This window comes from Halichoeres trimaculatus, unplaced genomic scaffold, assembly GCF_033239565.1.
Source record: "Halichoeres trimaculatus isolate MK-OKI-2021-1 unplaced genomic scaffold, fHalTri1.1 fHalTri1_scaffold_10, whole genome shotgun sequence".
NCBI lineage: Eukaryota > Metazoa > Chordata > Actinopteri > Labriformes > Labridae > Halichoeres > Halichoeres trimaculatus.
In genome coordinates this window covers 23933793-23961659 of record NW_027437187.1, presented here as the reverse complement: position 1 = coordinate 23961659, position 27867 = coordinate 23933793, and the positions used below count along the sequence as shown (strand labels likewise).

The window sequence follows — 27867 nt, the reverse complement described above, 5'->3', positions numbered from 1 at the left end:
TGACTTTGGAGAATTTAAAAGAATAAAAATGACTTTGTATGTGCTTCTCAAACATTCATACAACATTTAGCCTACACGACTGTGGCTTATCACTGAGGAGGTCAAGTCCTCGGAGTAGTGTCTTCAGTTTAGGGGCAGTAAGAAAGAGTCTTTTTCTGCCTTTTAAAAGATGTCTGAAGACTCATCTGTTCAAGGAACACTTGGGCACTTAGTCTGACCCTTCTTCTTTTTCTCCTCAAGGTAGAGTCAGAAGGTCTAATATCCAGCTCTGAATATTTAGCACTGATAATTTAATGTTGTTGAAGGTTTAACAATATTGCTGATGTTGATTTTTGAATGTGATTTTGCTACATCAATTTAGATGGGATAAAAACATTGCACTTCTTCTGGCACTACACAGCAGCACCTCTGAACAAATAACCTGAAGCACTTTGTCCCACTTACTAAGGTTCCCCCTCCAGTCTAAATTCTCACTTGTGATGTACAGTGCTTTGGACAAAAGCGTCTGCTGAATGAAAATGTAGAATTGTACAAAGAATCACTGAAAGAGCCAATAAATATTGTCATTTAAAATTTATATTTTGAGTTTTTTCAAAAGGAATTATTTTTTGAGGATTTTATAAAAGACGATTCTGTGCAATGACTTAGAGACTATGCCAATTTTTTGTAATTTAACTTTTTACAGGTTATATAGCTTAAATTTTGCAGTTATTGTGTAAATTTTATTTTCAGAAAAAATGATACCAGGAGGATTTCTAAGAGCCGTAGACAGTAAAGATGAAGAGTTTTATAATCACCAAAGTGCCAAACATTTGCAACTTAGGTGAAGTGAGCAATCATACCTATAAGTGTCTGATGCGTGTGTCTGATACGTGTGCTCATGGTCTTTCAGTGAGTCCATTATGGCTGCCTGCAGAGGATGTGAGATTAAGTGGTGCTGCAGACGCGCAGAGAGGAAGGAGGGAGGCCCACACGCTGACAGCTGGTACCAGTGATTAGACCAAGGAGTGATGCAAGGAAGGCATCAAAGCTCTTTAGGGAGAATCCCTAACAGGGAGGAGGCGAGGACACAAGCTCGCGTGCGCGCACACACACACACTCATACACACACACACACACACACACACACACACACACACCGAACACACAGAATCCTGAAACACAACTTTCTGGTTGCTAAACCTGCTTAAAAACTGAACACACAGGTCTAACAGTTCACAGGCCCCACAGACCATCTGTCCTTCACTGATGCACCGCCAACCAATGGATTATGAGACACCCTAGCCCGGGACACACACACACACACACACACACACCCCTGTGATGATGGGATGTGAAGAGGAATGAGTGGTGTTATTAGATTAGATTGGGTGTGGAGGCCCATGGATCTACTCATTCATCTTAAGACTGTTTTAATGCTACTGTTGCATCCGTTCCCCTTCACGGTTCAACATTGTGTTATTGTGTTCCTTCATTGTGACAATAAACACTTTGTATGCTCACGATTTCAACCATCAGATAATTAACATCTTGTTAAGTTATATTATTTGCTTAAAATATAAAGAACGAGCAGTGGGAAAGACTTCTGTATGGGGATTTCCAGTCTGGCCACACACACAGAGGGAGATTCTGGATTACAGTAATCCAGGGACAGGAGATATTTTTAGGACATCGTGATCAGACAGACAGGATGCTACAATTGACCGGCCAAATTAACCAAATTAATTACGTAGCGTCTCGCAGGAACTAAATAGTTCATTCAGCAAAAGAAACTGCTGCAAGTGTCAGAAGAGAATTGAGAGGGAAATATCAGATAGAAAATGGAACAGTTATTGCAGTTTGGGAGTGTAAAGGTGTCTTTAGATCTGATTTTTGCTCACTACGTTGCTGGGCTAATGTGGGACCTGGTTGACTTGCAGTAGCTGCAAATTGAAATAGCTCTCAGAGTGATGGTGCTTTTTTTCTGGGTCAAACCTCTTTAGATGAAAGAATGAGTGGAAAACCATTTAAAGTCTATTTCTGCAAAACCTACAGAACTTCTAGGGATAAATGCATTTAAACTATACCAACATACTTTAAATGAGGTACGATAAAAATGAAGACAGCAGTGAGCACACTGTGCTGTGAGTTATTAATGCTCTACGCACATAAACTCATGCAAATGAATCTGAACAAGAATAAAAGTTGAGAGCTGCTCAAATGTAAATATAATTAATGTACGTCCATGAATTAGATTTCTTCTCACAAAGCTCTGGCAGCTGGTTGTAACAGATCAGATGAGTTTTTCATTGACACAGATATATCCACACAGAAAGACTCAGGTGCATGGGGAGAAATTATGATCAGTTTTGTATCACATCTGACAAACTGGGCAGTTATGACAACTTTTTTTGTAAAGTTTTTAGTAAATATGCATTATTCTGATGGAAAAATACATTTTAAAAAAAGAGTAACAATTTAGGTGCTTTTCTTACTGCAACTTTTTGAAAAATATGATTTTCCTGAATAAAAGGGTGTGGATGATTTTACGAGAGCAGCCACTGAATGAAAATCCTCATGGGAACAGAATACACTTAAAAAAAGGTTTGAACAGATTTTCAAAGAAACTATTCATCATGTTGATGAGATAGACGTTTTTGAAACTCATGTACCAAATATGACACATTCAGGAACATAGGGTCAACAACACATAAAGATGGGGGCCTTTAAATGCATGAAACCAGTGTTATTATGCCCCCTAGTGGGGATACAGACCCTGGGCAATTTAAAGTTTTCTTTAGGGACCACTTTCTATTTGAACTTTCAACCCTTGACCACACAAGGTATTGAGTTGATGTTACACATATGCACACGCACACACAAAAGCAAATTATATGCATTCATGCAAAACAAAAGGATCGAAGAATAAATCTACAAAGTGAACACAAAAACTGTGTTGTGTAACACAATCATTTTGAGTTTTGGGATGAATTTAGGTCAAAGATTTTTTTTCTTAGCTTTGACTTTGTTGTTGACCAGTTTTCGGTTACTTTCAATGCTTCTGTCAGTTGTGTTGTAACAAATCCTAGATCAAATTGAAGTGTCTCTTTATTCACCGTGATTACAAAATCTGAACATTTATGACAAAGCATAGTTTGATGCCTAAACATACACAAAAAAAGATACAACAGAAAAATGTCTGAAGTAAAGCCAAAGACTTCATCCCCACTGATACTCAGTCTGGGTGCCATTCAGCCTGTAGAGGGCGTCAGTGCTCCGTCTGCAGGACTGTGAGGACTTTTTCTTATCAAATACACAGCAGCTCCTGTGGAGGCTTCTGTCTCACAGCTTCATGTGTAAAGAGTTAATACCTGCCAGAAAAAATACAGGGAATTTAAAAACAAAATCAAATGTGTTTGTAAGTTCTGGAAAAGGCCCCCCATCCTCACCTGTAGTAGTTCTGTTTGAAAGGCCCCTGTTTACTAATGCCCAGGTACTTTGCCTGTTCATCAGTCAACTCTGTGAGGTGAGCCTCAAAGGTTGGCAGGTGAAGACTGGCTACAAATTCATCTGAAATTATCAACATTTGGTTTTATCAATCATACAAAACATGAGAAATCTATACAACAGTGGTTTTTAAAGATAGTGAAACTGGGGACTTGCCCATTTTTTTTGGCAACAGGTAGACATCCTGCTTGTATCGTCCTTCTGGAGCGCTGTAGAGCTCTATGAGAGCCAGAGCCTGACACAAAGTAGAGAAAGTCTCTGTTAAGGTCACCACATGAGACAACCAAAGGCCTCCATATGACATGCGGTCATACCTGAGTTGTAGCTGTGATGGAGAGGACAAGTGAAGGCACTGTGGAGCAGCTTAGGTTCAGCAAACGGCCCTGAGCGAACATTAAACAGACAGAGAAGAGCAGACACTGGTCATAAGCTAAGACTCTGCAAAGTGTCAGATTATCTAATTGTTCTCAAGTATCCCCTCTGCTGCACAAATCTCTTACTGGTGCTTCACTTGTTTTGGATTAGAAGTGCATGAGTTCACTTGAGGAAATCATTTTACCTTCGCTGAAACTGAAGAGAGAGATTAAAGCTACTCAGCAAACCATTAAACAGGACAAGAACAGGAAAAGATAGATTCTACCGAGTTTTTAATTTTTAAAATCTGTTCAGAAACCCTGCCATTGTCTAGGTTAAAATATCTGTGAGTCAGCATTTTTTTAAAGGATGACAGCTCAATTTCAAAGGCAGGCAGGAGGCTGGTTTCATGGTGCCAAACATATAATGAAGAGGCAGAGACTTCATCTCATACTCAAAAAATACAGCTGGAGTTATACAGCGCAGCAGTTTCTTTTAAATACTAACTTTGAGATTACAAATAATAAGAAAAAGTGCTTAAAACATCAATGAAATAAACAAAACAGTCATCCAGTCACACAAACCATGACACTGATATCTCTTCCAAAGAAAGCGCACAGGTAACCAACAGTTATGATGCAAGAAAGAGAAGACTGTAACAGTAATAAAAACGGTAGACTCACCTCGGCCAGCAGGGTGATTCTCTTCCCGTCAGGCCAGATCACATGGTCCACCTGAGGCCTCACACGCTCCCACCTCAGCTCTGCAGTTCTCAGACTCGCCTGAGAATAAAAGAGTCCACATTTAACAGAAGAAACCGATCTACAACATTAATACACACACACACACTAACAGTGTCAGCTCCTACTAAATCTATCTCTGTGCTGGAGTGTCCCATGTTGCAGATGATGCAGCCGTTTTTCATTCTGTCCAGATGTTCCCTCACCACCACATTTTTATTGCCTGCAAACACAGACACATTCAAAGTATAACTGCACCTGTACTTGAAATGATAGCCACATTACATAAACGAGGGGCAATGATTACCTGTGCAGGTGACGACCATGTCTACCTGTCTGACCACCTCACTCAGTTTCACTACTCTGAAGCCGTCCATGCTGAGAGGACAGAAAAAAAGAGAGTGGCACTTTTCAAATAATTCATGCTGTTTTGCTCCACTGTGCCTGTAACAGATGTAAACACACTCTGCATCTGTGCTGCTAAAAGCTTCCTCCATTCATACCAGGCCTGAAGGGCACAAATGGGATCCACTTCTGTGATGTGTACGACCATACCCAGTGCTTTCAGGGCTGCACAGCAGCCTTTGCCAACCTACAGGAAGAGAGAACAGAAGCTGATTTTAGCTGAATGAAATCTTCTTTTATGTCAAATGTGAAAGGAAAAACTCATTCTTTTAACTGACCTCCCCATACCCGCACACCACTACCTGTTTTCCTCCAAACATGACGTCAGTGGTTCGCTTCAGCCTGAAAGGAGAGGTCGGTGTGTTCAGACTGTTGCCCTGTACAGCCACGTTTTATACATGTGTGTGTGTTCATGTCATGGTTCATTACCCATCTAGAATGGACTCCTTGCAGCAGTAAAGGTTATCAAACTTCTGCTTGGTCACTGAGTCGTTCACGTTCATGGCGGGGACACACAGTTTACCTGCCTTTGACAGCTGGTACAACCTGAGACACAAACAGACACACGTGCTGGACGAAGAAGGACACCGTTGAATACGATGTAACATTAATTATGTTTAGTGTTAAAGACAAACCGATAGATGCCGGTGACACTCTCTTCCACAATGCCTTTCATCTTCCTGAAAAGGCTTGGGTACTTCTTATAGATCCAGTGGGTTAGGTCGCCTCCATCATCCAGAATCTGACAAAACACATGTGATAATTTAGCTTTTCTGACTGTAGGTTTTGAACAAGTGAAATCAAACCTGAGCTTTGTTTTACCCAGAGTTTTGGAGTTTAAAAAAGTGAAATTACTCTCTAGGCAAAATTATGGAAACATATGTGACATATAGGGTCTGTAGGATTTTCCTGAAAAAATAAAATGTAAACTTTTACAGGAATAATCTTGCTTAATCGTCACTTCTGAGTCTCTATACAGAGTGATAGTGTCTATGTGTGCCTCGAATCCCCTTCTCTGCTTTTATGTTGATGTGTTGGTTGTATCAGGACGTTTCTGGGCGGAGAGTTGCCTGGCTACATCAGCCAATCACAGCGCGCCCAGTGCGCACGTGAGTTTGCGTGTATAGCGAATGGAAGAAGCTATCCCTAACGGCTACGACAGTGGACGTTGCATGGGGGAAGGAAAAATGCAACCAAAGTAGAACAAAACGCATAACGCTTTTTCCTAGAAGAAGGTGAGGCTCAGCTCGACTTTAACTCACTTTCGGGAACTTGGAGAGTAGCAACTTGATGATAACTCGCAAGGGACAAGGAGCGACTCAAACCAGGTATGTGTCAAATACTCGTGATTAGCTTGTGCTAACATGCCTAGTCAGGTGCACGGTTCTCGAGTCTTTCCTGCATAGAAACCATAGACTGTAAAAACGCGATGTGTGTTCACGTAGTCACGGTTGGCGGCTGTGGGTGTGCACTGCTATTGGCACTGAGCCAAGCTGGTTCATTTTCTGTCAGTATGGATCACCACAGTGACTTACTCTGGAAGGCTAACCTGCTCCAGAGCAGGGTAAATCGGAGGTTGAATCTGATCCAATAAAATGCCCCTCCCACTGGCCAATCAGCTTCTCCGAAACAACGGCCTGTCCTTGCTCCCGAAACCAAAAGACAGGCGCACAACTTGTACGGCACAGGGACGCAGAAGGGCTGACCCACTACATGATCTACCTGATGACGCGCTTTACACAAAAACACCACTAAATAAGGCTCTGGCTCTCATCGTGTCTCTTCGTCCTGGCAGACTACCTGCGTGTGTTTATATCTGGCACACCGCGCGTGCGGACTGATACACTAACCCCTAAATTCCACCGCGCCGCGCCGTGGTCTTGCTCCGATTGTCAAACCTCACTGGAAGCAGTGCGCTGCGCAGTGCTGCACCGCTCAATCTGTAGGGGGAGGGCTGGTCCTCAGAGAGGCGCGGCGCTTGCAGTGGAATTTAGAATAGAATAGAATAGAATAGAATAGAATAGAAAATACTTTATTTAGGGGTAAGCGGTGAGCGCCTCGTCGCCAGCTGTGGCTCTGCAGCAGAGGTAGTGCCGTTTTACAACACGATGAGAACTAGAGCTTTATTTAGCGGTGTTTTTGTGTGAAAGTAACGCGCAGAAAATTCTCTAAATAAAGTGTGAATGCACACTAATATCAGATTTTATTCGGTGGGAGTCCGTTTGTTTGTGTTTTTGGTCATGTAAAAAATGGCCCCGTCTGAATGCATAGGAAATAGGCAGACAAGCAGGGAGGGGGTGTTTGGTGTGAGTGCTCTGGGCTTCTGCTGCACAAAATCACTGCTGTAGGGGTAATTTCTGCCCTAAACCTTGTGATAGCACCCAACTTGTTCCATCACGGAGTATCACTTTAACTAACTCTATGCTCAATTCATGTTACCCAAACATCACGCTGCTTAACATCTGACAGTAAGATGTAGGGGTTAGTTCACAGCACCATGTTGGGTTGCCAGGCCTCAGCAGAGACACATCGGTCGATGCACCACCAGAAGTCATCCTCTGATTCTCCTCTCCATGCAAACACCGGGATGCCTGGGAGAAAGAGGGTCTGATTAAGTTTAAAAGTAAGAGAATAAGCACAAAAACCGAGTGAGTATGGTGGAGGAGAGGACAGTTTACCTCCTTCAGCCAGAGCAGCCGCCACAGCGTTCTGAGTGGAGAAGATGTTACAGGCAGCCCAGCGACATTGAGCCCCCAGCAGAGACAGAGTCTCAATCAGCACCTGTAGGACAGTCACAGACACATTTCAGACATCTGTCCCTGCACATTATTATTAGCATCTTCTCTGATGCTTACAGAAATATAATTTCAAAATGGAAACAATCAGTGTAGAACTGACCGCTGTCTGTGCAGTGATGTGTGTGCAGCCCGCCACTTTGGCTCCAGCCAGAGGTTTCTCCCCGCCTGCTCTTTTCCTCAGAACCATCAGCGCTGGCATTTCTAAATATCACATGCACCCCAGCTACAGAGTCACACTTAACACAAAAAACAACTCAAGCCTAATTTGATCTCTTCCTCTTGTTTTATCTCATAGAAAATGAGACTTAAACAGAAGAATAGAGACTCTTAGTCCTTACCTTGCTGTGCGATTTCTATCTCTCTGCGTCCAAACTCGGCCTGTTTGATATTTTTGATGCAGAAGTCAGAGAGGCCGGTGGAGGTCCTCTGAAGTTTGTCTCTGGGTGAGGACTCATCGTCTGAGCTCTCACTGCACACTGCAACACAGAAATAAGTATGTGACTTCCTCTCTACACACTTCTGTATATTAGACCTCATAGCGCTTATTAATTTTCAGTTTTTGTGTTTTTTATACCTGAATCTTGCAACTTTTACACTCTGCTGATTATCATCTGTGTGTGGGTTTTACCTCCCTGCCTTTACTACACACCTTAACAGGCTTTGTTAGCTGTTGTTTCTAATACACACAGTTTAGGCTCAGACTCAGCTTGTTGAGTCTTTTTTGGAGCCTTTGAAGTCAGAGATTGACATGTTTTAGAAAGGCTTAAAGAGCCGATTAGGTCCAAAGTTAATGAGTCTCAATTCTCCAGAGGACTTCTCCCTTTAATAAAGGTTTAGCAGAGGGAGAAAGCACCAAGGCTAATCCTCAGGGCCTGTAGTTTTCCTGCTGCTGGAATCAGAAACAGCCCGGGTTTTTATATCAAAGACATGTGATCTGACCCATGAGCGTGTGTTTTCATGTTTTCTATTTTTTACCCGAGCTGAGGCTGTCTGTGGAAGATTGAGAGATGGAGCGAGACAGGGAGCGACGGACAGTCTTAGTGGGACGTTTGTTGAATTCTTGCTTCTGGTTGTTAAACTGGATTTTCTGTGGAGCAAACAAAAAAACATATGGTAAACAAGTTTCAGTTGTTTTATCTTTGCTGGTCACAAGCATGAAGCAGGATGCAGACAGACAGATGAAACAGGGTAATCAAAGCCAAAAAGCTACAAAAATCACAGCAGGTTTGTCGCCACTAGCTCCTATCCATGACTGTCTCTACCACCGCCGTCTCACCTTCCAGTGTGGCTGTTTAAAAGCTGGGCTGCTGCTGCTGCAGGGATCCCACCTGTCCATGTCTGCTCCTCTGACTCTGCTGTCTAGTTCCAGGTCCAGCTTCACAAAAACCCAATAACTGAGGGCTTAACTGAGAGTTTGTCCCCTCCTACCCAAGACTCCTGCCTTTGTAACAGGCTGTTCTTTTCAGTTTTTACTGCACATTTTCACCCACGGTTACGCCTCCCAAAACAGTCCTGTCTCCCAGTGGTGAGCACTTATAATTGGGGCCTATCAGAGATAAGTAGACAGCTTTGTACAGGCAAAGCTTTTAAAGGCATTTAGAATTTGGGAAATAAAGGAATTTGGCACATTTCCAATAGTTCACAGGATTGTTTAATTGTGTTCACTTTGCAGTAAACAAAAATGTAACACTTGTTAACAGTTAAGCTGGGATATAAATAAACTAAATGGACAAATTAAAAAACTGCTACAGTAACACAATTTCACCATTAATACCGTGCTTTCGGCATATTTTATGTGATGATGATCTTATCTTCTGGTTAACTTTAAAATCAAGGTTCAGTCGCATGTGGTTTAAATGACAGCAGAGTGAAAATAACAGACTTCTGATTCAATCCAAACACAGCACAGATGTTAAAATATCTAAAAATTGACTGTCAAAACATCCAACACCAAACATCAATTTTTTTGGTGAGGACAAAACAAAAAGAAGTACCACCCTGGGGGAGCCCCTGCTGTGTTTCCCCTCGACCAGTCCCAACCAAACCATGAATCACTTTAGGAGAGCAATACTGAGTTCTAAAAAATTAGAAGCAAATGCGTGGGAAGTAAATAAATAAATAAACAGTGATAGTGTATACTGCTTCATACTCATTCACACAAACAAGCACACCCGCACACACCCATCCGCATAGTGATGTACATATTTACAGTGAAGATCATTTAGTCTGACAGGCTTTAGCAAGTATACTTGTGTTCAAAACAAAGTTATGGAGTTATAAATAACTGGTAGAAATGAATTAAAAAACAAACATAGTACAAGGAGTATTAGAACATATCAACATAGAAATATCCCCACCACCATAAAATAATAATAATAGTTATAATAATAATAATAATAATAATAATAATAATAATAATAATGATAATAATAATAGTAGTAGTAATCATCATCATCATCATCATCATCAACTTTTAATCAATAAATAAATATATTAGTTGATTAATCAAGCAATTAATCAACCAATTTATAAATAAATAAATAATTGAATGTACAGTGATAATTTAAAAAATATTGATCAATTTGTTATTATACTTAAGGGGAAAAAACAAGTACATAAAGTTGGGTCAACAAAGACCTAGCCTTATATTTATTTATGTAATCTTATGTAGTGCTGACTGGACATATCTAATTTACAACTACACTCATCTAAAGATAGCGACAAGAAATACCACATCATCTGCAGAGAGCATCAAAATCCATGTGAACTTCAAGTCCCTAACAAAAGCTATCCTATACCATAGACTGTATAATTAACAGACTTCCTGACGTCACCCGTCTGTTTATGAAACAGATTTTTGCAGCAAACTGGCCGGCACAGCCATATTGGAAGTTGGGCAGGCTTCAAGTCTCTCCACACACTCAGCTACAGGGTGCCTGTGAGTCATGTGAGCTGAGCTGTGCCTTTTATTGGGCAAAATCCTGATCTTAATAGGAACAGCAGATTTAAGCACTTCTTCATTGTCTGATATTTTTAGACTGGAAGTTGCCACTTGCCCTTTACCGGCTGCAATAGTGCAGTGCTTGGCCAAGGTGTTATTACTGTAACTCTGTCACCGTTTATTCAATCAGGAAAATTCAACAGCCATTAAAAAAAAAAAACTAACAATGTTTACTTTCTTTTGAAATATTTTTTGTCACGGTTACGGTAATGACAACCTTGCAAAGCAAAACAAGTAGAAATATAATTAAAATGCTAATTTGCCTATGCTTCTGAATACCATATCTCCTTTATTTTATGTTTTTTTTCCCAATCCTAAAAACTCCAAAGGTGACAGAGAGCCAAGAAGCTGTGCTTTCTGTCAATTACAGTGTTCTGTCTCACTAAACTTAAAAAAAAAAAAATCAATTTAATTTTTATGTTTTTCTTCTGTCAAAGTGCCAATACTTTTATACTTTGTGCAATAATCATTAAGCAAATGTTCAAAATTCAAGTTAATGTACTACTGGAAAAGGTGCCAAAGCTCTCAGACATAGAGTATTTTCAGCCATATTAACAAAATATGTCCAGAACATTTTTAACTTCAGTTCCTACATGGTTACTCAGCCGGTGAGTTCTCTGCCCATGACAGATAAAACTCATGTGGATGAATCAGCAGAAACAGCCTTTCAGGACTTGTGGAGAAGAAGTGTGATACTGGTTCCCTAAAATCTTCACTGGAAAAAAATAATTTTTGTAAGGATGATAATGTCAATGTAGGGATCTTTACTTTTCAACATTAAAAATGCAGCACAAGTGACTGTTTGTTGCATGTCATCCTTTCTTCCACGTTGTACCGACAGCCTCAAACTGTGCATGATCTATTAAAGTGACCAAAAACACACAGAGAAAGTAAAAGGGTTAACTATTGATTCACATGCACCTTGGTTAATAAGGCTGCAAATCGTCCTCTTTAAAGTTAAATCTTAAGATCCGGATCCAGACATTTAGTTAAAATTCAACTGCTGAGGTCACCTGAATACCACGTATGCACACAGTCAAAAATCGCTCAAGCAGCTGCAGAATCTTTAACAAAAGGACTCATTGTGCAGTGACTGAGGTGTGTGAAGGTTAACTTAATGATCACAATCCATCACTTGGAGATATCATGCCTTATGATAGAGGTATTAACACTGAAAAACAATGACAGCCAGCAGTCGACTCATGTATTCCTACAACATCAACCCAAATCAAACCTCTGCCTTAATCAACATGTAGGCTTTTGATTCACTGGCCTCCAAAATAAAAGTCAAAACTTTTCCTCTAATGAGAACTAGCAGAATAAAAGCATTGATACCTTGATGCAGATGGACTGTACAGCCTCCTGGTCCTTGGCTTTAGTTAAGTTCACTAGACTGTACACCTTCTTCATGCTGACAGAGCACGCTCACAGAGACACAGTAACTTTGCAGAACTACACATTTCAACTGCTGCTGCTGATGATGTCAGAGTGGCTGAAGAGCCCACAGTGAAACTTTACGCCACACCCCTCACCCAGCATGCAAAGTTGACAGGTGGAGAGAAAAAAGAGGTGACAAATAAAGAAGGTATTGTGAGGTTGGTGAAGAGGAAGTCTGAGAAAATACAGAGGGACATGTAAGAGAAGAAGAAAGGGAATTGTTAAGAAAGGTACAAACAGGTATATGAAGGTGACTATGTAGAGTACAGTTCAGTCTGTCCAAAAGAAACACGTTAAACAGAGAGATGCATGTACATTATAGATCTAAATATGTCTAAAGGAAACTGGTGGGAAAAAAGAGTTGAAGGTCCCATATGTTGCAAAAATCACTTCATGAAGTCTTTTAGTGAAATTTGTGGGTCTTTGGCTTTCCTCCCAGCTCACAAAATGTGATATTTAATGACAAAACCTGTACTTAGTAGTACTTGTGAATGTAAAATCCCGACCCAAAACAAGCGGTTTGGATTTTGGGGATTTGCCGACGTCAGTGATTCCTTTTTTGACCAATCAGGAGCAAGTCTGACCTGATTAGTCCACCAGAGCAGATACCCCCTGCACCCCCTTCCCGCCCACTCCAACAGTGGGGAGGGGAATGCCGAAGTTGAAGAGCCATTACTGCTCTGTTTTTGGCTGTAAACAGCCACATAGTTCCACAAGCTTCCCATCTCGGAAGAAGACAAGACTGAGTGGCTAGAGTTCATTTATCAAGGAAAAGCAGTCGGCCGTGAAGTGACTAGCCAGCTACACTCAGTAAAACTGTGCATGTGTGTGCTAGTCACTTCACGGCTGACTGCTTTTTGAACAGTACAACAGAGGGATAGCGAATAGACTAGTCCTGAATCCAGGCGCATTACCAACAATCCACCAACAAAACCTCGGACCCTGGAAATGTGAGTATTTTAAATGCTGTGTGCTGTGGAGCAGATATAGGAGCATTTCCTCAGTGTCTCTGTGTTAGCTTCAGGATGCTAACTTTAGCTGCAGTTAGCCTGTTGTTTTAGCCTGTAATGTTACGGTAAACGAGCTTCGCTGTTTTCTAAATGTTGTGCACTTAAAGCTTGGTAGTCATGGCTACATGGTGCCACTCTTAGTGACGCGGAAGAGCGGGGCGGTATCAGCGGTGGCTTATTTACATATGAATGTCACGCCCACTAAATCAGACTGTTCTGAACAGAGAGGCTATGAGAGCCTGGAAACAATGCTGCTGTGCTTGATTTATCAGCTTTTTGGACCAAAACATGTTACTACCATTTCATGAAGACATCGATGATCCTTATTAAACTGCAGAAAAGGAGCATAATATGGGACCTTTAAATACAACCAAACGATATAAAGTCAAACTTTTACATCAAAGCAAGTGGAATCACAGATGTTTCATTTTTCCATATCACGGTTTACCTCCAGTCATTGTCAGATGAAACCAGTAACCTGATAAGGAGCTCAAAGACAGTTGAAGAAAAATACACCTGATTAAAAATCAACGGCATCTAACTTGTTCATTACCCACAATGCAGCAGTTTGGATGTGTAAAGTTAAAAGCAGCCTCTGTAGCCCCCTGCTGCCCTGAGCTTTAAGGCAATGAGCGGGCAAAGGGTGCAGCCACAAGTGTTTTTTCATTTTAAGGTTTTCACCTGAGGCCCCTTGAGGTGACATCACATGAGTCAGCTGGTCAGATTGAAATTGTCAGATTTCCTGCAGCTCAGACTGAGTCTTAAGAGACACATGATCTGTCACCATTAATGCGTCAATTTGGTGTACTTCCCCTTTAAAGCTGCTCTCACCAATCCCCACCAATGTGAAAGCGATTCAGCGAGAGCTATTTGTATGCAGATGATGGTCAAACATTCACAGAGCCACATAGCAGCTAAAATCATTAACACCCTAAGTGTATGCAGATTCACGTTTGGTGCGGTTCACTCACGAAAGCACAAGTCAAAGTGTCCTCACTCACCATATCTGTCTTCAGAGCTTCTATCACCAGCTCTTCTGCCTCAGATTGCGAGGCCTCGGATCCTTCTCTGTCCCGATCCTGAGCTGTCCTCCTGCTCTCTGCTGCCTTCAGCATCCGCAGCAGGTCTGGGCTGCCTTTTACTGCCTGAGACTCTCCCTCCTCTTCTTTCAGCTCGGATCTGTCCTCTGTGTGTGGTTCAGGCAGCTCATCAGGCAGTGGCAGGTCCTCCAGAGAGGCTCTGATCTGCTCCTGATCCTCTGTCATGACTCCAGAAATAAAGCCTTCAGGTGCTGTGACGGTAGACTAGGTAGAGGTCCCACATATATCTGATATTTCCTCCTCTGAGGGTCTGTTTACTCTAAACAGCAATAGTTCATGTGTTGCTTTGACTCAGTGTAAAGTAGATAATCAGTCAAGAATGCTGTGTTTTAAGGATAAACACTGACGGTAGCACTTAAAAAAATGTAACCAAAAAATATAGGAATATAACTTCACTTAATAGTTACAATAAATATCAAATATTACATGCAGTCATGTTTGTATAAAAGAAAAATCTTTGAAAGTTTGTCACTTCACCCCCTGCAGCCACTTTTTGTATCAATGTTGACTTTGATGACATTGGACACATTCATACTGAGCACTTAGAGGCATCGGTTACACAATAAACAAACAGGCATGGGCGTGTGTTTACATCAAACCCTGACCAGCATCACTAGTAGCACCGCCATGGTGACTGACCACTTCTGTCTCTCCAGTTATTTGACTATAATCACATTTTGATGAGATGTTTCTTTTTCCCTCATAAACAAAAAGAAATGATGGGAGAAAGTAAAACCTGTTTTGACGTTCATACGGGTGCCAAGTGGTTATTTGAGGTCCCTGTGAGGGGGAGAGAAAAATATACATATACTAATATACTAAGAAAACAACCAAAATTTGTTTTTCAACTGAGTACTTCCAGTAACTACATGGTTCCTATGGACCCATTGTTTGTCTGTGTTTCCACCACTGGCCAAAGACCCAGGTAGATTATGTAAATCAGGCAAGTGATGTCTACAGAAAAAAAGGACAATTGCAAAACACTGTCAGATCATTTGAGGGCAATAAGACATCAATGAAGATCTTATCTTTAAATACAGACGGAATTACATTATTTGACACATATATACAGTGTACAGAGATAAACATGAACTAGCATTTATTACAAATGACTCATTCCATGTTTTAACAGCTGTTGTAAACTGAATATCCACTGATACATTTAGCTACAAGTCTCCAGTTTACAGGGTCACTCTTTAAACTATACACTGTACACTGAGAGCTGACAAAGACACATTCACACTATCTGACGCAGAGATGGTGATTGTCCTGCCCCATAGATCCTGGAAATCTGAGAAGTATTACCCCAGGCAGGGATCATTTTCAGGGGTAAATTTATGACCCCCAAACTGAATTTAGATCCACTTGTTTATTTATTTATTTATTTATTTTGTATTGTCACAAGTTTTATTAATGAACACACTCTCAAACCCATGATTTTAATAATAATAATAATTTTGACAGGGGTTAAAATTCCTGTCATTGAAACACCTTAAGCTGCCCATCCTGGGTCATTTATTCATCAGGGAGAGACTGATGACCAGACCTGTTGCCATTTGAGATTTATTTTACACTCACATAAAGGAGGCTAGAGGTTATCTTTTTCTACATAAATTCCCTGTATAGTGTGCCTGCGAGGTAAAGCAATGTCTTTTTTTCCTCTTAATGGTTTAACCCCAGGCTCACACTGAATCCGGTGCGGGTCCGGTGCGGCTTCCGCATGTAATCCGTAGCATTAACATCACTGTTGTAGGCTCACATTAGCCCCGCGCGGTGCGGGTCCAGTTGCGGGAGCCATACAGCACTACGGAAAGAATCCGCAAGAAGTCTATCTTTTCCGGACACCGGAAAGGGTCTGCGTCAAGCTGAATGAAATATGACGAGCTATACAGGAAGTGAATTGCTGGGTGGCATGAAGATCCTTTGTTTTTTAAAATAAAATCACTCCTTAAAGTGGAAAGTAATCCCATTTTATATGACACATCCCATACTATTATAAGAATAATTAAAGAAAAGGAAGGGATAAAGCTCTCGTGCAAGTCCAGACAAGAACGTGAACCCCCGTGAGCTTCTACTCTCGCGAGTGCCCTTTCCGCACCCTGCACCATAGCCAGCCACAGCCTCTATCTGGAGCTGATGTGAGTGGCAGCTTGCGGAAAATCCGCACGATATCTGGACAGCAACAATTCCGGGGCCAATGTGAGCTTGGCGTAAGTAGTTATTCCCTGGACCTTAAGAAGTATTCAAACTTTAAGGTGGATTTCCACAAAGATAAAGCTGGATTTCCTCTTTCAGAATCGGTCGATGATTCCCAAGAGATTCCTGGAGTTTCTTCATGTAAACTAGACACAGAGCAGAAGAAGAGAGAGGGAGCAGGAGAGTCCAGGCCAGTGTTGGAAAGGTGGTGTTAGGCTGGGTCTTCACACCCTCCCACCGTCCCCTCTGTGTAGATGAGTTTGTGAGTCCGTGCTGAAGTTCGTGATGTCATCCAAGTTTTTCTCGCCTCCCTCTCACACCAGGGATGTGTGAGTGTGTGTGTGTTTGTGTGTGTAAAAAATGTTACAATTTGACCTAAATTAACCCAAACTTCATCATGGATTAGTTGACCCTTGGCTCAAAGTTGATGCAGTTCATTAAGGACAGTTGAGCAGGTTGTCTGAGGATGTTTTCTGACTGAGGCTGAATTTGCAGCTTTAAGTAAAAAAAAAAAATATTTTGGTTTATGGTTCATAAAGTTCTTTTTACAAAGGTGTTACGTGTTAATAGTCTGATGCCACAGGGTAAAGTGGACATACTTGGGCCTTCAGGTGTAGGGACAGTGATGGGAAGGAATATGAATCTCCACTAGAGGGCGTAAAAGTTACAAAGTGTGCAGCATGTTTTCCCACAGACTCAGAAACAAACTGTCCTTTCATTCACCAGTGTGAAGGTGGTGGGAGGAGTTTGACTCCCTCTGCTCTGTTTGTGTGTCTGACGGTTAACAGTCAAGGTGTATGACGTTCTGTCCAGAGGGGTGTGATAATACTGTCCTGGCCTCCAAGTCTTTCTGTTTGTCTCATATCTATCTGAATTTCAGGCTATGGTATTAAACTTGGAACAGGGTTGGTTACACATCAATATCAATGTGAATTTTAGGTATACACTTTGTTTTAAGCTGCTGTAAACGGGTTGCAAACTGTCAAAACCAAACAAAGTGCTCTGTTATTATTGCCTTTATTTACAGAAAACATGTTTTAATGCATGGACAAAGAGAGGAAGGTTGAGACAATTATTACATTTGGGCTCATTTCAGAACAACATGGATTACAGAAGTCTTTATTTTCATATGAGTGAATAAATCTAACCAGAGAGGGTACATGCACAACACACTCTCTCTCCTTCTGTCTCACACACACACTCTCAAACATGCACACAAGCATCTGTTAACAGCTAATGATACCATTTCTATATTCTTTTATCAATTCGATCTTTTTTTATTAGCTCAATGTTGGTCACAACACTCATATAAAAGTCAATATTACAGTATTTTCTTTTTAGCATTTTGTCTTCTTTTTATAATGTTAATCTAGATTTGAAACCACTGTTCTGGTCACCAAACCGTCACATTAAGCACTATTACACTGGGTAAAAATAGGTTGCATATTAAGCAATGTATTGCACAGGTTCATTCATCATTCATAAGGAGTGAAGACGAGCTCATCCTTCACATTGAACACATTGTCTCAAGAATTGTAACTCAATGCTATATGTTTCTCAAATCAGTATAGTTGGTGGTGTAATTGTAAATGTAAACATGGTTTCATTTTATCTCAAGTGGGAGTTATTTGTACCTTTCCAAAAGAAAAGCACAACAAGAGCACCCCTAGTCTATATTACGGCAACATGTCACTCCAGTATTTTACACTGTTAATCACATTATTTCACTCAATCATTTACATGTCTTAATGTTCTTGTTCTCAACGTGCTGTGCGTATGTTCTTGTACTGGCACAGCAGCAGGTGCTTGAAGGTGTTCTTGAAGGTGACATTGCAGAGAGCATAGCAGGCTGGGTTGATGGTGCTGTTGATGTAGCAGAGCCAGTAGCCGATGGTCCAGAGCGCATTTGGGATGCAAATTGAGCAGAAGGTGTTGATCAGGACCATCACGTTGTATGGCGTCCATGTGACAACAAAAGCAACCAGGATGGCCATGATGGTGCGCGTCACTTTCTTTTCCCTGGAGGAAATGCCCTTCTTTTTCCACCTGGCCACTGCGTTCTGCTTCGTTACCTGGGAAATCAAGGAAAGTTTCCTTTTTATTAATGGCAAAAAACTTCACATGGGGTGATTTTTTTTAGCTTGTTAGCTAACAGTTAATTTAACGTTTTTTAATATTATATATCAGCATCATTTCTGTTCACAGTGGGTGTAAACTTTATCATTCAGTCTCTCTTAACTCTGTATTGGTCAAACATATTTAACAAAAAGTGATCTGTTGATCCTGTTTTAATGTTCCAGCCATTCTTTGGCTGCTTCAAGCTTCTCTGCATAAACTCAGGTGTTTTAAACTTTACTATAACATGAGCATCTATGATGTTTGCATTTTGGTGCTAAACCAAACGAAGGGAGAAGGTTTTAGGGGGAAAGTAAGAATTAATTTTGAGAGTAACATGACTGCCCGGCCAAATTTCATCCCAAACCTGTTGACTTGATTAAGACACACAAATGTCAAGCTTAGGTTTGGCAAGAAGCAGAGTCAGGGACTCACTCATCTTTTGATGTTTGTGTCTTGCAAATCTTAGGATTATATACTTTTGTCTAATCCATAATATGCAAGATTCTTCAAGATAAGTAACATATCCAAAACTAGAAACTTGTTTACTAATTGAAGGGATTAACCTGGTAACTTCAGTTAAAAAGCAACTAGTTTCCAACTTATTGATGGTTCTAACTTGTTGAAAGGTGAGAAAAAAAACTCAGAAAACAGTAGAAATAAACTTATTTACCATGGTCAGCAGGTAGATAATGTCGGTTAGTGTCATGCCAAGTGGGGCTTTAGCTAGCAGAGCTAGCACCACCAGCTGTTTCTTCTCTTTAGCTGTTACTCATTACTCAAGTCAAGAATCAGCTTTACATATAAATTGTTCATTATTTTCTTTGTTTGATTATGCCAGACTAACACAGAGACATACATAACATGGCATTCTGGGCCTAAAAACGATATAGTCACTTTTCCACCAAGCAGTCCGGTTCGGTTCAGTACGGTTTGGTACAGTTTGGTAGGGTAAAGCCTGATCCCTTTTGCGTTTCCACAGCAAACTGTGCCCCCTCGTGGTAAGTGGCATGTGAGCCGGATGCCAAAAGCCGCATCTGTCAAATAATAGCGTGATGCCATAGCATCGCAACATAGTGTACCCCGCTAATAAATCCAACAAAGAAGAAAAATGCAACACAGTAAACAAAGAACAACTATGGAAGACATGCAGCATTTTGTCCTCTTTGTGATTGGCATGTAGCTCTTTGATACAACATGTTATCAAGCTTTGTTTCAGGGAAGACTGCGTGCCACCAAATACAGCCGCTGTCGCACCGTAAGTGATGATTCTCTCAACCAATCGGCAGTCTGCAGTGTTGTAGCTCCACTTTCTGAGATCTGAACAGTTTAGTCTGGCACCCCTATGGAAGGGTGCCAAAAAGTGGGACGGCTCGTCTCAATTATTGGGGGATCTGTTCGGGGATCAGTTAGTGGAAATGCTGTAAAATGCGAGCCGTACCGAAACAAACCAAACTGAACGGCTTGGTGGAAACAAGGGTTAATGAAGACCTAACTGTAACGTGTTCAACTAATTAACCTTACTGGTGCCAAGTGATCTGGGTGACAGCATTTAATCGTTTTGTAGTGAGTTAAATAATAGATGGGATATGGTGTGATTACCGATGGCTTCAACAGTGTTTCTAAGAGGCCGTGAACCTTGAGCACCTTTGTGTTGCAGCGATAAAGCATGTGAGCCAGTGTTAAATGTATAAATATGTCTTTGGTTTTTCAGTTCCTCTGTTCTCACCAAAGTTGTCATATGGTATGAGGGAAGTTACCTTTAACAGTGTCTTTGCAACCACACTTTGTCTGTCTGCGGCTGAGTTGTCCGGAGAAGGTGGCTGTGTTTGAGTTGGGATTTTTCTGCCAGTTGTTGAAGCAGGCTCAACAGTGTCCTTTGACTCGATGGTGCTGTCTGCAGTGGAGTCCACCTTGTCAGGTCTGTCTTCTGTGCAGGGTCCACTTCCGTTCTGCTGCTGCTGCAACATCTCCTCTTCCTTCTCTTCCTCCACTTCCTCCTGAGCCTCTTGTGTTGAGATACAGGTGTTGTGGCTCTCAATACCATCCCCATGGCTGGGATCATGGCCTTCTGCCAGACTGGTACCTGAGGTCTTCCTGCTGTTCCTCCTGATGCGGCTGCGGCTGGCTCTAGAGATGCGCCAGTAAAGGTGAATCATGATGGCTACAGGTAGGTAAAAAGCTGCTATGGCTGTTCCAAATGTCACGGCTGGGTTGGAGAAGAACTGGATGTAGCACTCATCTTGCGGCACAGTTCTCCCACCTACGATGAACTGCCAAAACAAAATAGCCGGAGCCCACAAGATGAAGGACAAGACCCAGGCAGCTGCGATCATCAGGCCTGCCATCTTGGTGCTGCGGCGTGCCGGGTAGCTGAGTGGTTTGGTGACGCAGAAGTAACGGTCAAAGCTGATGATGAGGAGGTTCATGACGGAGGCGTTACTGACCACATAATCAACAGCCAACCATAAGTCACACACCACTGCTCCCAGGGGCCAGTAACCAATGACGATGTAGAGGGTGTAAAGGTTCATGGAGCAGATGCCAATGATGAGGTCTGCACATGCCAGGCTGAACAGGAAGTAGTTATTGACTGTCTGCAGGTTCCTGTTTACCTTTAGAGAAACAACATGGTGCAGGCTGTCAGATGCTAATCTTTTTTGTGCCTTGTGATGTGCACTTTCTCATTTTGATTAGATCACATACTGCACAGGGATACACAAGCAGAAGAAAGACATCCAAACCTTTATGGAGAGCATGACGAGGATGTTCCCAATGACGGTGATCAGACTCAGAGATCCCGCCACCAGGATTATCACAACAATCTCCACTGTTGAGTATGAGCTTCTGGAGAAGAGGCCGATGTTACTGCTGATGCTGGTGTTGGTGGTGTGTGATGAATTTAGCATCTCCATTCTGCCTAGTTTTGGAAATCCTTTTCACAGATGCTTCAGGCTCCAATCATATCCGCACAGTTCCTGGTAAACACAAAGTTTCTGAATTAATTGGACACCGAAAACTTTTTTAGCCTTTGACAGGAGCCAGTTTTTATCTCTTTGTGGGGGCATGTACTTCTCTACACAGTTGCAAAAATATAAGAGAGTTGTTGCCGTCCTGCAAACATTTGCCAGGTGTTGGAGCATTTTGGAGCTGATGGCTTGGCTCAGGTGAGACGATGAACAGATGAGCAAATAAAGGATCAGCAGCTGTGTTTAAAAAGGACGCAGTGTTATCCCACACGCTCGTATCGGGAACAACACATTGAAACAAGATGAAGTGGAGTGAAAAGCTTGAAATTTGCACATTAGATGCGCCTATATATATATGTAAATCAACTTCTGTGGTATATACATCTGATGGGTTTTTTAAAACCATTTTCTCTTCCTCACTTTGTGAATGGTCCAGAGCCACCTTAGTAAGGTATTCCTCCATGAATGATTCTTTTCTTTCTCTTTTACATTTTACATTTAGTCTTCCAAGTCATAAAATGCCCCTATAGAGTATTAAATATGCAAGACATCTCTGAAATGACATTTTATCGTAAACCTTCAGGCATAGAGGACTTGGATCCATAACATCCGTATCACGAGAAACTGATTTGTTGATCTATTTGTTACATGATGTTAAAGTAGTATCTGAAAAGCCTTCAACACTCACCACAACTCTACAGTAGTCACAAAACATGTCAGATTCTCTGAGTCTGAAGTAAAAGCAGAATATTTGATTGTTGGCTCTGCGATATAAATCATCTGAAGTCCCACAAGATTATCATCTTAATGAGGAATCAAGGGATTTCTAATTGAAGTTTTCATTACAGAGATCCTTGTTTTTAACTGATATGGGTATTGTTTGAAGATCAGTCAAACACAAAGCATCACTACAGACACAATTATGATAAATGCATGTGACTTCATTAACAGAGGAACAGTATGTACAACATAACAATGTGATTTAGTGCTGTACTGTGATCAGAAAATCAATGTAAAGACACTTAGTTGAGACCATAAGGCTTGTTGCATACTGCTGAAGTCCTGTAAGTGACTCCATTAAGACACACGATAACATCAAACTGTACCTGAAAGATGTTCCCTTCCTGCTCTTACAGCCAGATCAAACTTCATTAAAGCATCTGTAACTCTATCGCTCACTCATCAACGACCCTTTCAGGGCATTTTCTGTCACAGATGAGAAAAAGCTGGCATCTCTCTCACTCTGATGTGTTTTTCGGGTGTGACAGTTTAGTTCGGCTGTAGCTTTCAGTTCTCAGAGGTTCAAGCGATGAGGACATTTTGTTCATATGATGTCTTGGAGGTTTTTTAAACATCAGGGCTGGGTTAGCAGCATTTTACCTCACTTTTCATTTAGGGACAAAAACGGGTGTCTGCAAGAAGTGTTTTTAAGTGCATGTAAGTGTTGTGTGAGTATAAACCACTAAATCTCAGAGTGAATAATGCCTTAGCGCAATGTTTAAAAATTTCAATCTTTAATCACACAACTCTGATCAACACTTTAAATCAGGATGATGGATTTTCCTGATTTAATATTACAGCCTTTAAAAAATCCAATATTAAACTTTACTTGTAGAAATACAGTCAATGAACAGTCCAGTTTTATACACATAACACATTAACAAAAACTAAATGAAATCTGAAAAACCAAAAGTTTTTATTGAACTTCACATAGACTTTACAGGACCATCAGTCAGACTCTATGCACAGACTTTTTTAGACAGTTATATTTAGCTATACTTTATATTTCTGCTCCACTGGCATTTGAGGAGCTGAAAGATTTTGGGACAAAGTTTTCATGACCGATCCTCAGTATATGATATCTTGTAATAGGCTCCTGTTTTGGAAAGCCATGAAGACATCTTGGTGCACCCTGTAGTAACATAACATCCTCGTAGCCACAGTGTGCTTGCTCTCTGCATGGCTTTAACCTTTGAGCCCTGTTTTTGTATTTCCTCCTCAGTTATTGACTTATATAAATATGGACAGCACACCTCTCTATCTTACCAATGAACTGCATTTGTCAACAGAGCTGCCGTCCTACAACCACTGAAACAAAACTTCTCAATCACATCAACCAGCATGATAACAACCCACTGTAATGAAAGAAAACATCTTTAAGGAAAACCTTTATTATAGTTTCCAAGTAAAACTAATGTCTTATTTTCATTCTTGGTAGAGCAGGTTGTATTAGCTATAAGACCTCCCAGCCACCAGGGGGAGCTCTGAATGTTTTGGCCTCTATTTTCTGGGGACAGCTGTGTTGTCTCTTTCAGTATATGGCTTCAATGCAGACATCTTTAAAAAAGCTTTCCAGAAAACAGCGTGGTCCAGAAAATGCACAGATCTCTAACATATATATCTGGAGTGATCAGAAATCTTGATTCTGCAGTCAGTGCTTGAGATGACGTGTTATCAAATTGTTTCCACCTGCCTTCAGCAATCCTGAGGCTTAACTTCATGATTTGGCTTCAGATTTTGAGATGACCTGGCAGCACGAGTCATTCTGGCATTTCAAGCAGCTGTCCTGTTTCACAGGCTCTGAAAACTGAAACTTATCAACTTACGACCAACAACAGGCCTGTTCATGTTTTTCAGTATTTCATTCAGAAAGCTTTTTTCCCCAGTATCCTCTCCCTCTCGGGTCCCTGAAGTGCTGTTTTGCTGTTTTCCAGTAAGAATTTGACCACAGCACAGAATGCTCTTATTAAGTCCTGACTGACGTCCATTCAAACACAGACAACATAAAAGTTCCAGTCTTGGCATTATTAGATCTCTGCACTGCATTCAGTAAACCACAGCATTACTGGACAGACTGGAAAATGGGGTGGGACTTTCTGGCACAATGCTAAACTGATTTAAAACCCTCTTTGAAGGCCTGGGACTGCTTTGTGTTGACAGTAATTACATATTTGAGTGTTCAAAAATGACATTTGGAGTTCCCCAAGGCTCCATTCTTAGGCCTCTTGTGTTCAGCATCTAGATGATCTGACAAGCTCAGATTACAGAAAAACAGAAATTATCATTAAAATTATACAGATGACTCAGGGATCCATGTAACAATATGACTGCTGCCCCTCAGATGACAAATAACCTAAAAGACCGGAGATCCAATGTCCAAAAAGTTTTGGGGATTTAGCCATGTTTTATGTGAATTTTTATCCATCTGAATCGAAACTGTAGTTAAATAAAGTAATCAGCTAACCAGAGCTAAGGTAGGCAACACAGGGTGAATTTAAGATATACATAATCATGGGTAACATTTTGTCACAGAGCTTTAAGAATCTGCAAAGCCTTTAAAAGCTGAAGACAAGTTCTGATCAAAGAGCTCTGAATCCATTAGAGATCAGGATAAGATGAATACATATTTCTTCAGGAGTTTTTTTTTCTTGTGCTTTAATCTTGCTTTTGTTAGCTGCAGATTATTGCTGATTTAAATGCATTTCAAACCAAAAATGGCATCACTCTTACAGACACACACGCATGTAGTTTTAGTTGTATTCAAAATGCACAGAGGAGTAAAAGTAAACAGAGAAAGTAACGATGGTTACAAACCTATCAGGAACATGGGCACATGGTGCATTTCAGACCCCTGTGGTTAAAGGGAGAATTACAGATATGTATTTAGAAAACTATTCCTTCAGTGATCCATTTACATTTCTGTGCCTCTTTTGCATTGATGTTTGCATTGTTTATGTTTGGTATTATCCTTGTCCTTTGTATGACACTTTGAACTTTCTTTATTCTAAATATACTGCATAAATACAATTTTATTGCTCTATTACTTCTACAACATATTTGCATATTATGAATATTAACAAGCTGTAAGCTTGTGAAGATGCCCCCATGTGATGCAGCTTGATCTGTGACAAAGTGGGAGATCACTTCCTGCTCATGAGCCCGCCCTCACCTCTTCCCTACACTCACACTAATAAGACCTGCATTACTGGACTTCCCTAATTGTTATTCGGGGCTACTGGAGAGAGTCACAGAGCATAACAGTATTTCTTTGACAGGCACAGAAACATAGTAATTAGATCGAGCAGACGCTGCCTGCAACAGCTGTACCGGTAATATGCTCCTATAGGACGTAGTACTGTAGTACTTGTCAGGTCGAGTGAGCTGAGCTTCAAAAATTCTGACTTTGATATCAGGATGAGAGGATGGTCAGCTGCAGATTTACAGACAGGTGAGAGGGTGAAATGAGAGGCTTGTTTGCAGAGACAAGAGAGTAAACAGTTTCTCCAAAAGACGGATTTAACAACCGCAGGGATCAAAGTGTTGCAGCGTTTAAACACTGAAAAGTGGACCTTTGGCTCCAACATGTATTTTATTGTTTTTTTCCAGAATTAACATGTTCCAGGCTGGAAATTTGTCAAATGTAATAAATGCTTTTATGAACAGGATTTTAATTCAACCAACTGTGAAATATGTAAACACCCAACCAATATGTGCATGAGATAATAATGACATAGAACAGTGTGAATAGAAATTCAGGTTGAGTCCTATGAGGTCAAAATCAGTTTCATTCGTAACATTTAGCTGTTTTCACTTTGTTTTTCAATCCAGAACTTTGAAGCATGCTGTTAAAGAAGTGTGTCCTGAATCTGTGGAGTGGGAAATTTCACATCAACCTGAGCTTTGGCCTCACACAGCAGTGTAGCAAAGATGAGAAAAAACACCAAATGACCAGTCCAGCTCTGTAAAAGAGCCAGCGACTAAAAGTGCAGAGGAGGAAAATATAATTTGGAGGCTCCTCAAAATACGGCTGAAATTACAAGGTCCAAAAGGGACAGAACACAAATCTTATACTGCTTTCAAAGAAAACTATCTGCAGTCAGTCTATGACAGAATACTGGCGTAGGATGGTTAATGAACTAAAATTAAAAAATGTAACTTGATTTTAGCTTGAAGGCCCTCAGTTTTCAAGGGAGGAGCTGCCTGTTTGAAATCTAATTTCCGTCTCAAACATAAACCCAGAGTAACCACGGGGATTCCTCGGGAGCAGGGAGACTGGGGAATCCACAGCCAGAGTCTGAGTCTGGTGTCTGATTAAAATCTCTCGGCTTATAATAGAAATGAAGATTAGCATTTGTAAAACAGCCTTAGGGGAACAATAAATCTCAGATTGAAGTACTATAACAGAAACTCCCTTTGGGAGGCTTAAAATGCATGTGAAACATTGAATTTCAATCAATTTATTGAACACAGTGTTTCATCGTATTCCTGGAATATCCTTCTGGTGTGTCTGTCAGTTCATCCTGTGCATATTTCAATGGCCCTAAGGTAATTTTAGATTTCTTTATATTGTGCAAAAAGTTGTCTTTTCTACCTCATGCTTAAATGGGATTTTACAATGTGAGAGAGGTTTCCATCCAAAATGGAATTAAAAAAACTTATTTTACACATCAGATATACTCGACTCCTCAGATAAGATCCTTTTTTTTTTATTTCAATCAAGCAGCTGTCTTGTAAGTTTAAAAAAAAGTGTCCTTACCTGCAGAAGTTTGGTAGAAATGTTTTCCTACCTTGTCTGCTGGGAAAGACATGTTCCCATGTTAGTCTCAACTCTGTCGACACTAGAACAGAGAGGAGCAGAGAGCTACCCTACGTGGATGTCGCTCCTCCTCTGACAAGAACCAGTACAAGTGATTGTTGTGTGTGTGTGTGTGTGTGTGTGTGTGTGTGTGTGTGTGTGTGTGTGTGTGTGTGTGTGTGTGTGTGTGTGTGTGTGTGTGTGTGTGTGTGTGTGTGTGTGTGTGTGTTAGAGAGACAGTAAAAGAGACTGGCAAACAGAGCAGGGAGGGGTTATGGAGGCTATTAGAGGTTGTTGTGTTGCATCCCTTAAGCTAGGGTCGCTAATTTTGAATAAACAAGAGACAGAGACAAGACGAAGAGGAGTGATGTTTGTTTCAGGACCATGGAAAGCTCTTGCCTCTTCAGCACAAACCCTTTATATCCTTGTGTGTTACAGACCTTTAGGCGAGTATGTGGGGTGGGGGGGTTGAGTGGCTGTGGAATAAAATAAAACAGTAACACTGTGTTTTAAAAGCAGAAAAATAAAATGGCCTTACTGTTATTTCTTTTTGCTGCAGGTCTCTAACCTTTGAAACTCAGTTGTTTTGACCTTTTCACCAAACGCATGATGCAGTTTGCCCTGGTTGGTGGGTGACCTTACTTTGATGGAATTACCACAAAGAATAATAGATCCTCTTCA

At 40.9% G+C, this 27867-nt stretch overlaps 2 protein-coding genes across 4 annotated transcripts; both read right to left on the bottom strand.

Moving 5' to 3' along the window:
- Positions 1-2526: 2526 nt before the first annotated feature.
- Positions 2527-14496, bottom strand: LOC141796379 (S-adenosylhomocysteine hydrolase-like protein 1). 2 transcript variants are annotated; one of them, XM_074677447.1, is made up of 17 exons: positions 14233-14383; positions 8759-8870; positions 8122-8259; positions 7884-7984; positions 7664-7766; positions 7482-7576; positions 5621-5727; positions 5415-5531; positions 5264-5327; positions 5084-5172; positions 4888-4958; positions 4709-4803; positions 4524-4622; positions 3801-3869; positions 3643-3721; positions 3429-3549; positions 2527-3350 (listed from the first exon to the last, which is right to left on the bottom strand). In XM_074677447.1, the coding sequence occupies exons 1-17, from the start codon at positions 14344-14346 to the stop codon at positions 3344-3346; spliced, it is 1581 nt and encodes a 526-aa protein (XP_074533548.1). In that variant the 5' UTR covers positions 14347-14383; the 3' UTR covers positions 2527-3343. The 2 variants fall into 2 exon arrangements, with proteins under 2 accessions (XP_074533548.1, XP_074533546.1); XM_074677445.1 differs by lacking the exon at positions 2527-3350 and having other exon boundaries at positions 3425-3549; positions 14233-14496.
- A 3146-nt stretch (positions 14497-17642) lies between these two features.
- Positions 17643-27236, bottom strand: LOC141796699 (muscarinic acetylcholine receptor M2-like). 2 transcript variants are annotated; one of them, XM_074677945.1, is made up of 4 exons: positions 27148-27236; positions 21387-21620; positions 20403-21257; positions 17643-18599 (listed from the first exon to the last, which is right to left on the bottom strand). In XM_074677945.1, exons 2-4 carry the CDS (start codon positions 21555-21557, stop codon positions 18288-18290), a joined length of 1338 nt encoding a protein of 445 aa, XP_074534046.1. In that variant the 5' UTR covers positions 21558-21620; positions 27148-27236; the 3' UTR covers positions 17643-18287. The 2 variants fall into 2 exon arrangements, with proteins under 2 accessions (XP_074534046.1, XP_074534047.1); XM_074677946.1 differs by having other exon boundaries at positions 27179-27225.
- Positions 27237-27867: the final 631 nt, after the last annotated feature.

Bases quoted from the DNA above. Each gene is read 5' to 3' on its own strand.
- LOC141796379 (XM_074677445.1), bottom strand. From the start codon at position 14,496: ATGACAGAGGATCAGGAGCAGATCAGAGCCTCTCTGGAGGACCTGCCA. The intron at 8,260-8,758 runs GTAAAAAATAGA...TCTGTGTTGCAG, and splicing joins CACAGACAGCCTCAGCTCGG to TGTGCAGTGAGAGCTCAGAC. The intron at 3,722-3,800 runs GTATGACCGCAT...ACTTTGTGTCAG, and splicing joins CCATCACAGCTACAACTCAG to GCTCTGGCTCTCATAGAGCT.
- LOC141796699 (XM_074677945.1), bottom strand. From the start codon at position 21,557: ATGGAGATGCTAAATTCATCACACACCACCAACACCAGCATCAGCAGT. The intron at 21,258-21,386 runs GTTTGGATGTCT...GTTTCTCTAAAG, and splicing joins TCGTCATGCTCTCCATAAAG to GTAAACAGGAACCTGCAGAC. The intron at 18,600-20,402 runs GTAACTTCCCTC...TTGATTTCCCAG, and splicing joins TTGCAAAGACACTGTTAAAG to GTAACGAAGCAGAACGCAGT.